The sequence below is a fragment of the Hyla sarda genome, chromosome 3, assembly GCF_029499605.1.
Source record: "Hyla sarda isolate aHylSar1 chromosome 3, aHylSar1.hap1, whole genome shotgun sequence".
Lineage (NCBI taxonomy): Eukaryota > Metazoa > Chordata > Amphibia > Anura > Hylidae > Hyla > Hyla sarda.
In genome coordinates this window covers 352,543,856-352,557,471 of record NC_079191.1, presented here as the reverse complement: position 1 = coordinate 352,557,471, position 13,616 = coordinate 352,543,856, and the positions used below count along the sequence as shown (strand labels likewise).

General features: G+C 41.4%; 1 protein-coding gene across 1 annotated transcript in view; it reads right to left on the bottom strand.

The window, feature by feature from the left end:
- The window catches only part of ACSS1 (acyl-CoA synthetase short chain family member 1), a 101,212-nt gene that overhangs the window by 33,521 nt on the left and 54,075 nt on the right, over positions 1–13,616 (bottom strand). Inside the window, exons 4-8 of the mRNA XM_056567580.1 lie at positions 8,119–8,294; positions 6,251–6,403; positions 5,990–6,137; positions 4,351–4,488; positions 1,910–2,002 (exon numbers count right to left, since the gene is read on the bottom strand). Coding sequence (XP_056423555.1) covers positions 1,910–2,002; positions 4,351–4,488; positions 5,990–6,137; positions 6,251–6,403; positions 8,119–8,294 — 708 coding nt within the window. The remainder of the gene's footprint in view (positions 1–1,909; positions 2,003–4,350; positions 4,489–5,989; positions 6,138–6,250; positions 6,404–8,118; positions 8,295–13,616) is intronic.

Below are 13,616 nucleotides of genomic sequence, written 5' to 3'. Positions count from 1 at the left end.
TAGTTACACAGTAATATTTGTCCCTGTGTGCCAAAAACTAACAAAAAAAGTGCAAATAAATGCACATTGAACTACCGTAATACACAAAATACAATTTTTATTAATTCAGACACAGGATAACATCATACAAATACATTAAAATGACAAACATAGCGACTAAAAGAGGGGCTCATGTGGTTAAAGCGGGCAATATCACCTTACACAGATAACAGACAATGGGGGGAGAGTTATCAAAAACTGTGCAGAAGAAGAGTGGTGCAGTTGCCCATGGCATCCAATCAGATTGCTTCTTTCATTTTTAAAGAGACCTGTGAAAAATGAAAGAAGCAATCTGATTGGTTGCCATGGGCAACTGCACCACTCTTCCTCTACACAGGTTTTGATAAATCTCCTCCAATGTATAACACAATGGGGGAGATTTATCAAACCCTGTCCAGAGGAAAAGTTGCCCAGTTGCCCATAGCAACCAATCAGATCGCTTCTTTCATTTTCCAGAGGCCTTGTTAAAAATGAAAGAAGCGATCTGATTGGTTGCTATGGGCAACTCAGCAACTTTTCCTCTGCACAGGTTTTGATAAATCTCCCCCAATGTATACACACCCTCTAGTAGTTAGAAAGTACAATATTTGTGATGGCACTAGACTACAAACCAAGGCTTTAAAGGGTTATTCCAGTTTTTTTTGTTGTTATTTTTTATTTGACTATGCTACAGGGGCTGTAAAGTTAGGGTAGTTCATAATATAGTGTCTGTACCTGTGTGTGATGGTGGTCTCGCAATTCTTATGTGATCTCTGCCACAACATTTATTTTTAACAGCATACAAAAAAATCTTTGGCTGTCCAGGCATGCTGGGAGTTGTAGTTTTGCAACAGATTGAGGCATACTGGTTGGAAAACACTGCTCTGAACTGTTTAAAAGGGTACTCCAGAGAAAAAAACATGAAGGCAGAAGATTATACAGATTTGAAAATAAATTACTTTTATTTAATAATCTTAATCCTTCCAGTACTTATCAGCTGGTGTATGCTCCAGAGAAAGTTGTGTAGCTATTTCCAGTCTGACCAAAGTGCTCTCTGCTGCCACCTCTGTCTGTGCCAGGAACTGTATGGAACAGGAGAGGATTGCTATGGGGATCTGCTCATGTTCTAGGCCAGTGGTCTCCATCCGGCGGACCTCCAGATGTTGCAAAACAACAACTCCCAGCATGCCCGGACAGCGCATGCTGGGAGTTGTAGTTTTGCAACATCTGGAGGTCCGCAGGTTGGAGACCACTGTTCTAGACAGTTCCTGACACAGACAGAGGTGGCAGCAGAGAACACTGTAGTCAGACCGGCAAGAACTACACAATTTGCTCTGCAGCATACAGCAGCTGATAAATACTGGAAGGATTAGGATTTATAAATAGAAGTAATTTACAAATCTGGTTTCTTTTGGACTGAAAGAGCCATTTCAATTAGGAAAAGCTAAAGGTTCCATTAATAGGACACTATTATGGAGTGATCAGTATTAGGGTATGTTCACACTACGGAGTGTGAACGGAATCTCCGCTCGCAGAATTCCGCGAGCGGAGATTCAGCCTGGCAGCCGACGGCGGCGGTAGGACCGCGGGGCACTGCGCCGTCACCATTGACGGCTATGCAGTAGTCACGGACTTCCGCGCAAAGAATGAACATGTTCTTTCTTTGCGCTGAACAATTTCAGCCGCGGAATTGTCTGCCGCTTCAATTCCGCAGTGTGAACGGGTCTCGCGGAGACCCATTCACACTAATGTTAAGTTCACACCGCGGAATTCTGTAGTGTGAACATACCCTAACTGTATATAGGTATTCCATATGTGCTCCTGTAAGTGTTATACTTTTCATGTCCTCCTGTAAGTGTTATAGATATCACTACTTATCGTAATGATTTACCTGTTTGCCACCATGTATCCACAAGATCGCACCTTCCTTCTCCAACCACATGGTAAAACCATTCCCAAGCTTCATGGTTTATTGGTTCACCCACTATACAGACAAAATGAAAGGAAGATTAATGCAGTGGCTGCTTATTGTTGCACAGTTTGGGTTAATGGCAGTGACCTAGCAGAAAAGGACAAGAAGAAACCAAAGTCAGAGAGGACAACTTTTTCCATAGCATGTGACAATATCACACCGCTCATGAGTTCACAGTCATTTCTCTAGTGTGTTGAGAATGACAGCAGGAATTTCTATTCCTTGTTAAATGTGATTTATAACACTACAAACTGTTAGACTCGATTAACCTGGATGTCAAATACAGGTATTCCACAATATCGTGAAGGGGACAATGTTGAATGAACAGCATAAGGCTGAGTTTACACTGTGTTTTTTTGGACCTCATTATGAGGTGTAAAACGTCTGTTCATATGTAGTTAAATTGTATAGCTGCAATTATAAGAGCTGTAAAATTAGCTGCAAAGGACTGGTTTTGGGCTGCTTAAGTATTTTTACGGTAGCACCCCAAAAGAAGGCGGGGGGCTTGCAATTAGGTAGAAGTCTAATTTAAATTAATTGCTGAAAAATGTTCATGTTCATGGCATGCTCCAGAATTTTTGACTTTGCTATGCTACATAAGTGCTAAAAATGCAATAATAAGTTCCCCCAATTCAGACCGACACCAGAAATGGAAATGAACATTTCTGTGTCATGGGAGATCAGAAGCTGTAACTGTGGGCAAAACTTTGTTGACTAGCTTGTTCTATAAGACAGTGGTTCTCAACCTGGGGTACAAGTACCCCAAGGGGTACTTAGCAGTTCTCCAGGGGGTACTTAAAAAAATATCAGTAATGGCAGCCGCAGCCACTGGTTACTGGTCTGGACCACTTTGAAAGAAATGGTAGGCTGATGTCACTGCACTTAGGAGCGGCGCAGGAGGACAGCAAAGGGGAAGCGTGGGCACTGAGCTGCTGTGGGCATTAACTACAATCGGGCTTCACTGCCCCTGCAGACCGGAGACGTCCTGCTATGAGCGATAGCAATAGGTCCCCAGACCAGCGGAGCACCAAAGCGGGACAGTATGGTGGCCTACAAGTATATATGGGGACAGTTTGGGGGCCTACAGCTATATTTGGGGGCACAGAGGGAGCCTAACAACTTTATGAGGACACAAAGCAGGTACTATTACTGTGTGTAACAATAAACATGGGGAGTTTGTAAATAGGTGGGTATTGTACTGCAGAAAGAAGCCTCAATTGTTTGTTTGGCTGGTTCTGTGGAGAAGTCTTGCATGGGATAAATCTTAATGGCGGTCTAGGCCAGATAGTGAAGAAAATAAAAGTAAACAACTCCGGTTAGAGAAGACATCACCAGTAAATCGGGGGGACTGGGGAGATAGGGAGAGGAACAGGGGGCCTGTTATAGAGGAAAGTAAAGCATATGAAAAATAATATAATCATTACAAAATGTCTCTAATATGGGGGTACATTTTTTTAGGGAATGGGCTGTCAAGGGGTACTCAGGCAAAAAAAGGTTGAGAACCACTGCTCTAGGAAGACACAATTGGGCACAATTACGAATAGTGTTTTTGTTGGCACCTGCTATTTTTGGCGTCAAGAAAAACACACAAGGAAGAACTAATGCGGAAAGCAAGGTGCAAACAAATATTCTTAATGGCGCCCAGCTGCATACAGCTGGTAAAAAAAAGTATTGTCACCATTTTTCTCACTAAATATATTTCCAAAGGTGCTATTGACATAACACTTTCACAAAATGTTGGTAACAACCCAAGTGATCCATGCATACAAAGAAACCAAATAACCGAATAATCTCAGAAATTAAGTAAAGTGCAATAATTAGAAATGACAAAGGGAAAAAGTATTGAATACATGAAGAATGGTGCAAAAAGGCACAGAAAGCCAAGACAACAGTTGAAATCTATCAGTATTTATAAGGCAATACAGTCAATTGTCAGTGCAAATTAATGTCAGCTGGTTCAGTCCAAATTGATGGTCTACAAGAAGGTCTCATTGCCAAGGTGTTACACAAGACACATCTCATGATGGATAAAAGTAAAGAGCTGCCGCAAGACCTTCATAACCACTGGGTGGTGGAGGTGAAGGCCCATCGCTGGTGAAAAACTTTTGAATTGAAGCTGGATCATTCAAAAAGTGTGCCACATATTTTTGAAGCTAAGGAATTAATTTTTATTGATTTCAAACATTGCAGTTTTCTTAGCAAATGTTCTTTTGCTATAAATAGCGGATTTATATAATGTTTCGGTTATAAATCGTTCCCATTTTAAAATATCGAATCAAAAGCTCATGGCAGATGGCGCCAGTGTAAACAATCTTACAACATATAGTAATGTAGGTATCAGACTGGAGAACTTCACTTACCTGAGCCCAACATTTTCAAAGATGACCTGTCGTATTTCTTTACCCATTCATCTCCATATCTGAGCAGCAGGCGTATTGCGGTCGGTGCGCCATAAAACTGATTAATCCTTAACCTTTCCACTGTCTCCCAATAGCGACCTAAACAATATTAACAACATTCTATTTAGAAAATGACAATAAAGTCGTCCGTGTGACACAACTCACTCATAACATTCCATCTCTCTTGTAAAGGGGATTCTTTTATCTCAAAGAACAATATACCGTAGTAATAAAAGTCACATGCGTATTTGGAGGAATGTCACCTATGTATTTACAAAACATACAGTAAATTATCTAAGAATGTTCTCTAAAAATGGCAACAATCCGGGGGTAATTTATCAAGGGTGGTGTAGGTGAATGATTTTTCTACACATTACACTTGTACATGCACCAGATCTAATAAATGGTCACATTGGATGCTATAAATATGGTGCTAGTACACATTGATTTTGAAATTACACTTCAGTACACCACTATGTGATTTTTTACCTATTACGCCATAATGTATGACTTTTTACAAATGCCGTCCACAGCCATTTTTGTAAGCCCGGCCTCGTAAGGTGTAAACTTGCAACAAAGGGGGTCATGTTTTAACCCCTGGGCTAACTCTTGATAAAATGTTGGCATATATTTACATGTGACTTTTACTTTAAGATGCTTTATGTCCTGCACGTGTACTAGGGGAAAGTAGTTGTAATGTCCCAGTACAGGATATAACCCTGTGCAGTACTAAGGCCCTGTCAGGTTGAGTCCCCCATTGTCCTAGGGGCTCTCCTGCAGTGTCTCCCCCAGTACTGAAGCTAGTGTTACTGTGTATAGTCAGTATAATGTTATGTACTATGTGTATAAAGGACCTTTGGAGGTATCACATGTTATGTTAAGGACCTTTGAAAGTATCACATGATGTGTTAAGTTACCCAGAGAGCACTAGTTGACCACCTGACCTGCAGCTTGACCTATGGACTCCTTTATAAGAGGGGGAGCAGTAACAATCTCACTCTTTCTGCTGAAGAACAGCAGAGCACAGACATCACATATCTTGTGTCCAGTACACCTGGAGGCCATAAAGCCTGCACACCAGCTACATTGTCAGTAAGTCAACTCATCTATGTCTGCTGTATCTACCAAAGTCAAGTCGCTAGTCAAGTCCATTATAGTCAGAGTGGCTGTATTGGAGTCTGACCCAAAAGTACTGCAAGTCCCAGCAAGCTGCAAGGCTCTTCCCGTGTTACTGGTCAACTCTCTGGGATTCTGGCCTAGCTGTAAAGACTTTAACAACTGTCCAACCTCAGTAAAGCTACCGTTTAACCTTACCTGGTCTTGGACTATTATTGCCCTGCCTAACCTTGGGATAGCAGTGCTACCGTTCAAGTGGTTACCGGAAAAACCACTCTGGCGTCACGAACATTAGGAGTTAATAACACCTTGCCCCTGGGCTATACCGCCTGCCCCATCCACCTACACCCTTCACACCCTGTGGCGTCTCCACATTGTACATTGTATAACTTCTGCCCAGCAGGTAAAAAGTTAAGAAGGGATCTCAGCCAAAGGAACTCTGAACTCATTATCTCTTTGGGGACACTATCCAACAATGCCATACCTGGATCTGGATATGTTGGAGTGCTCTCAAACAGGACCGTGGTGGCTCCATTGCAGAGGGGTCCGTAGACAACATAACTATGCCCAGTAATCCAGCCAATGTCAGCAACACATCCAAACACATCTCCTTGTTTGTAATCAAATACGTACTGACATAAAAACAGACAAAAGTGATATTAAACAATACATGATTGTATAATATAAGTCAAAGCAACTTTTAATATCATCAGTGGGCATCTTCGGCAATATAAGCCACACTTACCTTGTGTGTTAAAGAAGCATATAGCAAATACCCAGCTTGTGTGTGTACGACTCCCTTTGGCTTTCCAGTGCTGCCAGATGTGTACAGCATAAATAACATGTCCTCACTGTCCATAGCTTCTGGAGGGCAGACTGGATCTGCTCGGGACATTTCCTGTCAAAACATGTACAAACTGAGATGCATGACTGCAGAAAAAGTAGCAAAAGTTGTGCTTTATTATAAAAAGTGACTGTGACATATATAAGGGCCTTTCCTGGGATTAAAGGGGTTCTCCGCCCCTAGACATCTTATATCTTATCCAAAGGATAGGGAATAAGATGTCTGATCATGGGGGTCCCGCAGCTGGGACCCCACAATCTCTGTGCAGCACCCGGCATTCGTTTAGAACGCTTGGTGCCGGTGGTGGGGGTCGTGACATCACGGACACGCCCCCTCAATACAAGTCTATGGGACAGTTCCTGACATGGACAGAGGTGTCAGCAGAGAGCACTGTGGTCAGACAGGAAGAAAATTCAAAAAGAAAAGAACTTCCTGTGGTGCATATAGCAGCTGATAAGTACTGGAAGAATTCATATTTTTTAATAGAAGTAATTTACAAATATGTTTAACTTTCTGGAATTGAAAAAAATTCTGCCATTGATTAAAAAAAAATGTTTTCCAGTGGCGTACCCCTTTAACAGTAACCAAGGAGTTCAGTCACCATATACAAGCACGAGTCGGTAGGTCCACTCCAAGCTGACTTCTAATTTTCAGTGCATTATTATTTATAATATGTCTCAGCTGATACACAACCTATTTGGAAAGATTAAGTGGGCATCACTGTCCAAAACTGATCCATATGAAAACCTTCCAATCGTTTGTATGTATTCTTATGTGCTACAGCATCTGGGCCCAGATATACAGAATGCATACTGCAGCTGCTGCAGAACTTTTTACTTGTTAGAGAAAGAGGAAGCTCTATGTCAGTAAAGATGTCCTAAAACTACATAAACATGTTGATTGATGCGTCCCCTGCCACTGTTACTGTCACGTTGCATATTGACAAACACATGGGGGGTATCTGCAGAACATTGCACCCTAGTGTCATCTACAGACACAACACTAGGGTTCAATGTTCTGCACATGTGTATAGTAGGATGCAATGTTCTGCACATACTACTATGTGTATAGCAGTGTGTATGTAGTACACACTTACACTGCTATGTGTATATCGGTGTGTGCACACCGCTTTACCCATGGGGGTATGTGCAGAGCATTGCTCCCTTGTGTCTGTAGCACAGACACAAGGGTGCATTGCATATGGGAAAATGGGGGGGGGAGGTGTTAAATTATCTTTATTCACTTTTTTTTCACATTTTTTTTGCAATGTTATTGTTCCCATAGGGACCTATAACACTGCACACACTCAGGCACTGAGCATCACGCCGTGGCCCCGCGTTATAGATCGGGAGCGGACTCATGACGTACGGGTACGTCATGGGTCCTTAAGGGGTTAACATTTTATTTTAATAGTTTAGATAGTTACCCATGTGGCAATATCAAATTTACGCTGGTTTCTGTACAGAATCATTAATAATGATCCTCTACAGCAATTGGCGTAAACGTAAAAAAAAAAAGTCCAAAATTGCTGCTGTTCTGTCACATCACATGCTGGAAATTTTTAATATGACCATTGTACATCATTTTTCAAGTAGAGTCAGCTGAACCACTTTTATTGGCATTTTGACGTTTTTTCAGATTAATCGATTAGTCGATTAAATAATCGACAACTAATCGATTAGTAAAATAATCGTTAGCCGCAGCCCTATTCAGAATATTTGTTATGTGCACCATATTACATCATACAGGTACACTTGTATAAGACGTACTTCTTCCAGAGGTATGTCAAGATTACCCATGTGGACTTTGTTGTCCGTCCTCTGAGCAACAAAGACATGTTTAATGGACGGACAGCTCTTGACAGCTTCATCCACGGTCTTCTTGAGCTCTGTCACTCGTCCACCCCTCAGTCCTTGGTTGAAAGTGATGACAGCTTTGCAGTTAGCTAATGGAATAGAGTGAACATAAGTCAGGCTGGCACACGTCTTGTAGACGCAAGTGATTCCAAGGTATTACGAGACTAGGATCAAGTCAATTGTGATAATATTTCACCAATTAGACTAAACTGTACAATTCATAAAGCTGTTTTTTAATTATCTACCATTGTTTTAGTAACACTAGTCTGTTATAAAGAAATTTCCAAGAAGCTAGTGAAATCAATTGGAGGCAGCCAAGAACAACGGAATGAATCTGTTGGATAAGAAAAGTCATTCCGATTCTTAAAGGGGTACTCCCACCCTAGACATCTTATCCCCTATCCAAAGGATAAGGAATAAGATGTCTGATCGCTCGGGTCCCGCCGCTGGGGACCCCCGCATTAATGTATGCGGCACCCGCCTGTTTTTTCACCGGAACCGCTGGAGGGTCTGAGTCACGACTACGGGAACGGAAGTCTGTGACGTCAGGACTCCGCCCCCGTGTGATGTCACGCCCGTCCCCTCAATGCAAGTCTATGGGAGGGGGCGTCACACCCCCTCCCATAGACTTGCATTGAGGGGATGGGCGTGACGTCACACGGGGGCGGAGTCCTGACGTCACAGACTTCCGTTCCCGTAGTCGTGACTCAGACCCTCCAGCGGTTCCGGTGAAAAAACAGGCGGGTGCCGCATACATTAATGCGGGGGTCCCCAGCAGCGGGACCCCCGCGATCAGACATATTATCCCCTATCCTTTGGATAGGGGATAAGATGTCTAGGGTGGGAGTACCCCTTTAAGTAAATAATGCATTTCAATTGACATGGTTTTAGGGAAGAAATGGTCATTTCAATTGACATCAATCGTCCAATCAAGTGTTACAAAGGACAAGACATTTAATCTTTAAAAAACTGAGATCCTTCTGTTTCTTTTATCATCTTCTCCACCTAAATGCCACAATCTGTAACACCGTCCTTCCTAGACATCAGTCTTGGAGTTATATCTATACCTGATCTGTCCTTTCATCCGCATATGTTGTATGCACCTAACTTTTTACTTATGCTACTAAAACACTTATCCAGATTCTTATCTTTTCTACTGTGACTTACATCAACTGGCTCCAGAGAGTTAAACAGATATGTAAATTACTTCTATTACATTTTTTTTATCCTTTCAGTACTTATGATCTGCTGAAGTTGAGTTGCTCTTTTCTGTCTAAGTGCTCTCTGATGACACCTGTCTCTGGAACTGTCCGAAGTAGAAGCAAATCCACATAGCAAACCTCTTCCACTCTGTGCAGTTCCCGAAACAAGCAGAGATGTCAGCAGAGAGCACTGTTGCCAGACAGAAAAGAACAACTCAACTTCTGCAGCTGATAATTATTGGACGGAGTAAGATTTTTTAATAGAAGTAATTTACAAATCTGTTTTACTTTCTGGAGCCAGTTGATATACAAAAAATTTTTTTTCCCTGGAATACCCCTTTAATTCAATACTCTGCACCTTAGCACATTATTATAGAATTCTGCTTCATCTTGATACATTCTTTGCTCAGTCAATGACCTGTGACTCTTATCATCCCTTATTACATAATTTTACTCACATATGACTGTGCTGCACCCTTTCTTTAGAAATCAAACCATTACACTTTCTTAGAATGTTCCCAGTTTTAAGAATGAATTGGATTGTTCTGAAGGAGGCTCATGTTACATAGCCATAGTCCACTGCCACTGCTTCCCATACACAATTTCACCTGGTTACAAATATATGTCTGCTGTCCCATCCTCAGCTGTACTTTATATAAGAATGAATAGCGGCACTCACCAATTCCAGCAGACTCTTCTTTATTCAGAGTATTATACTCACATGCAGTACAGGGGGGAGACACAGAATGGGGGGGGGGGGGGTTCACAGAGACAAAAGCTGTTTCGCATTCTTTAGTGCTTCATCGGGCCTCATAGAGGGGGGAAACACATAATAGGGGGATGTATCAATGAGACAACAGCCGTTTCACACTCCTTAGTGCTTCATTAGGTCTCATAAAGGGGAGATGCAGGATAGGGGGGGTGTTACAGAGAGACATCAGCTGTTTCGCACTCTTTAGTGCTTTATCAGGCCTCATAGAGGGGAGAAACACATAATAGGGGGTGTATCAATGAGACAACAGCCGTTTCACACTCCTTAGTGCTTCATTAGGTCTCATAAAGGGGGAGATGCAGGATAGGGGGGTGTTACAAAGAGACCAGCTGTTTTGCACTCTTTAGTGCTTTATCAGGCCTCATAGAGGGAGGAGATGCATGATAGGGGGGTGTATTAAAGAGACAACAGCCGCTTCACACTCGTTAGTGTTGCACTAATGAGTGCAAAAGGGCTGTTGTCTCTTTGGTACGCCACCCTTTTCTGCCTCTACCCTGTACTGTATGTAAGTATCATGCTCAAAGAAGAATCTACTGGAATTGAGTGCCGCTATTCATTCTTTACATGGATTTTCTGGACTGGATCTATTTTAGCAGAGCACTGGTTAATGTGACTTTATTTTCCTAATTTATTACAAGGGACCTATGTATCAAATCAACACTATGTTTTACACCTCCAATTCCATTTAGATTGAAAGTTTTCAGGACAGAGGCTGCAGTGTCTATGACTCTCGAGAAGGAAAACTTGATTTTATAACTTTGCAAACAGCCATCACCCGAGTCAGGTCTGATTTATTTTAGCTTCCTATCTGCTCACGTCTGCAACTCTGAGCGTGATATAGAGCTGTCCCCCAGAGAAAAGTATCAAGCAACTACTTCTTTTTTTAACAAAGCCTTATGGGTAGTATCATTAATACATGAGGCCTAGGTGACAAGCAAGAAATGCAAGATGCACAGTATCTGTAACTCTCTCATTGACTTGAATTACTCTGCATTGCCTGATATGATGACAAAACAATTTCATGAACCTAAATAGAACCATGACTTATCGGCCATGAACGTGTGAAACTATATACGATAGCACAGCCAAGTGTTACACTATCATATTCACAGGACTGAATACATAAATCATATTCATTCACATTTCCTTCAGAAACATAACAACTTAGTTCTGACAATTCCGCCTCCAGTCCTGCATTTCCCTTGAAATAGTATTTCCTTTACCTCAAGTTTTTCAATTTGTCCTTAAAAACTAAAAACATTAACAAAACATGAGTAATATGTGGACTGTAACAATCTTCATTTTACCTTGAACTTGACACCAATGCCCTCCACAAGCACCACTATCCATTTCTACATTCGCTAAGTTTTAAGCCGGCCATGAGCATAAAATAATTGTCAGCCAAATGACGATTTAGGAAAACAATTACATATTCCCCATTAATGAGCAACTTAATTCTGAGGATCAGGGAGGGATGAGCAGCTGCCAGACACATCTGGTGCTGGTTATCAGAAAGACAATAGAACTGGATGGTAAACATCTAATTTATAGTGCAAGCAGGTTTTGGCTGGTTCAGCCCAGTTCCACCAATCATGACAAAATATACTTTTCCTGTAGGCATTTGGACATTATAAGGCACTATTGTTTGGGGACTGTATGATGCTGTTTAACTGGGAACTAAACAGTAGTGTTGAGCGGCATAGGCCATATTCGAATTTGCGAATATTCGCGAATATATGGACGAATATTCCTCATATATTCGCTAAATTCGCATATTCGTAATATTCTCGTTTGATTTTCGCATATGCGAAAATTTGCGTATGCAAAAATTAACATATGCAAAATTTAGCATATACAAAAATTAACATAAGCGAAAATTTGCATATGCAAAAATTAGCGTATGCAAATTTTCGCATATGCAAAATTCGCACGCCAGTCTCACACAGTAGTATTAGAGCCTTCTTTACACCACACAAGCTGGAAGCAGAGAGGGATGATCACTGTGATGTGTACTGTGAAAAAAAAATAATAATAATATTCGTAATTACGAATATATAGTGCTATATTCGCAAATTCGCGAATATGCGATATTCCCGATTAAAATTTGCATTGCGAATATTCGTGAGCAACACTACTAAACAGCGCTTTTAAAATGGGCAATACAGTAATATTATATAACTAAGAACAGGCATGTGGTGTCACGTTCAGACAAGGAGAAGTGCAACCCTGCTCTCACCTAGAACCGCTCTCCCTACCTACTTGCATATTCGCCCTAGACAGCGGATCCACAACTGGACGACAGTCCCTGCGCTAGAATAAAATGCAGGGGCATAAAAGGGCCAAAAACTATTAACAAAACTGTACAGAGGTAAGATAAACAGGTCCGAGGCCAAAGAACAAAACGGGATAAAGAGACAAACAGAAATAGAGTAGTCTAACAAGCCAGGTCAAAACCGAGATAGCAGCATAAGGTACCAAATCACTAAGCAGAGCATAAACGTATAGGAAACCAAGGTCAGAATACACTGAACAGAATAAACCAGGAGCATTGGGAAAGCTAGAGCAGACAAACTGAACACAAGCAAGGCCTGAGCAGACTAGCAAGATATTTATGGGCACTTGGGATGCTGAGAGCAGATGTAGTAGGCTCTAGGTCCAAGCCTGCTGAGATGAACGGGCGTCCTCTCACGATGTTACTATGAACTGAGAAAAATTTACTCTGAACTCATGTGTCTTATAGCTTTAGGAGCACAGGATACATTTATAAAATATTGACAATTATATAGACACATTTGGGGAGATTTATCAAAACCTGTGCAGGGGAAACATGGAACAGTTCCCCATAGCAACCAATTTAGATTGCTTGGGCAACTGGTCAACTTTTCCTCTACACAGGTTTGGATAAATATCCCTAATTATGTTTTTAGGGCCCTATTAATGTATGGTGTATTTCACAAATGTTTAGGATATTACACATTTCATACAAAATAATTATTTGAGGTCTTTAGTGATCTATGTTTGCTATTTTTAGTATATTATTATAATTTATCATGGTAGGTTTTTCATGCTATAATAATACCTTTAAAGCGTACCTGTCAGATCCAACAAGAATTTTTTTTTTAATATATCACTCAGTACCTAATCCTGACCATGTACATCTAATGTTTATGTGTCTATCACCTTTATTTTTTATTACACTTTTAATTTAGCTCACTGGTCTTAATTCCTCTCAAGGGGAGGGGGCGTGTCCTCACTGTGCAGGTCTCCGCCCCCTCCCTCAGTATGCTGTCTGCTACCATCTCCCCTAGCATGAGCAAAACTACAACTCCCAGCTTGTCCTCACGGACAGTAGTGGGACACAAGCTGACAGTGGGAGGATTTTTCCTCCAGCTCTGAGCCCTGCGCTCACAGCTGTCAATCAAGGAAGTGTGTCCATG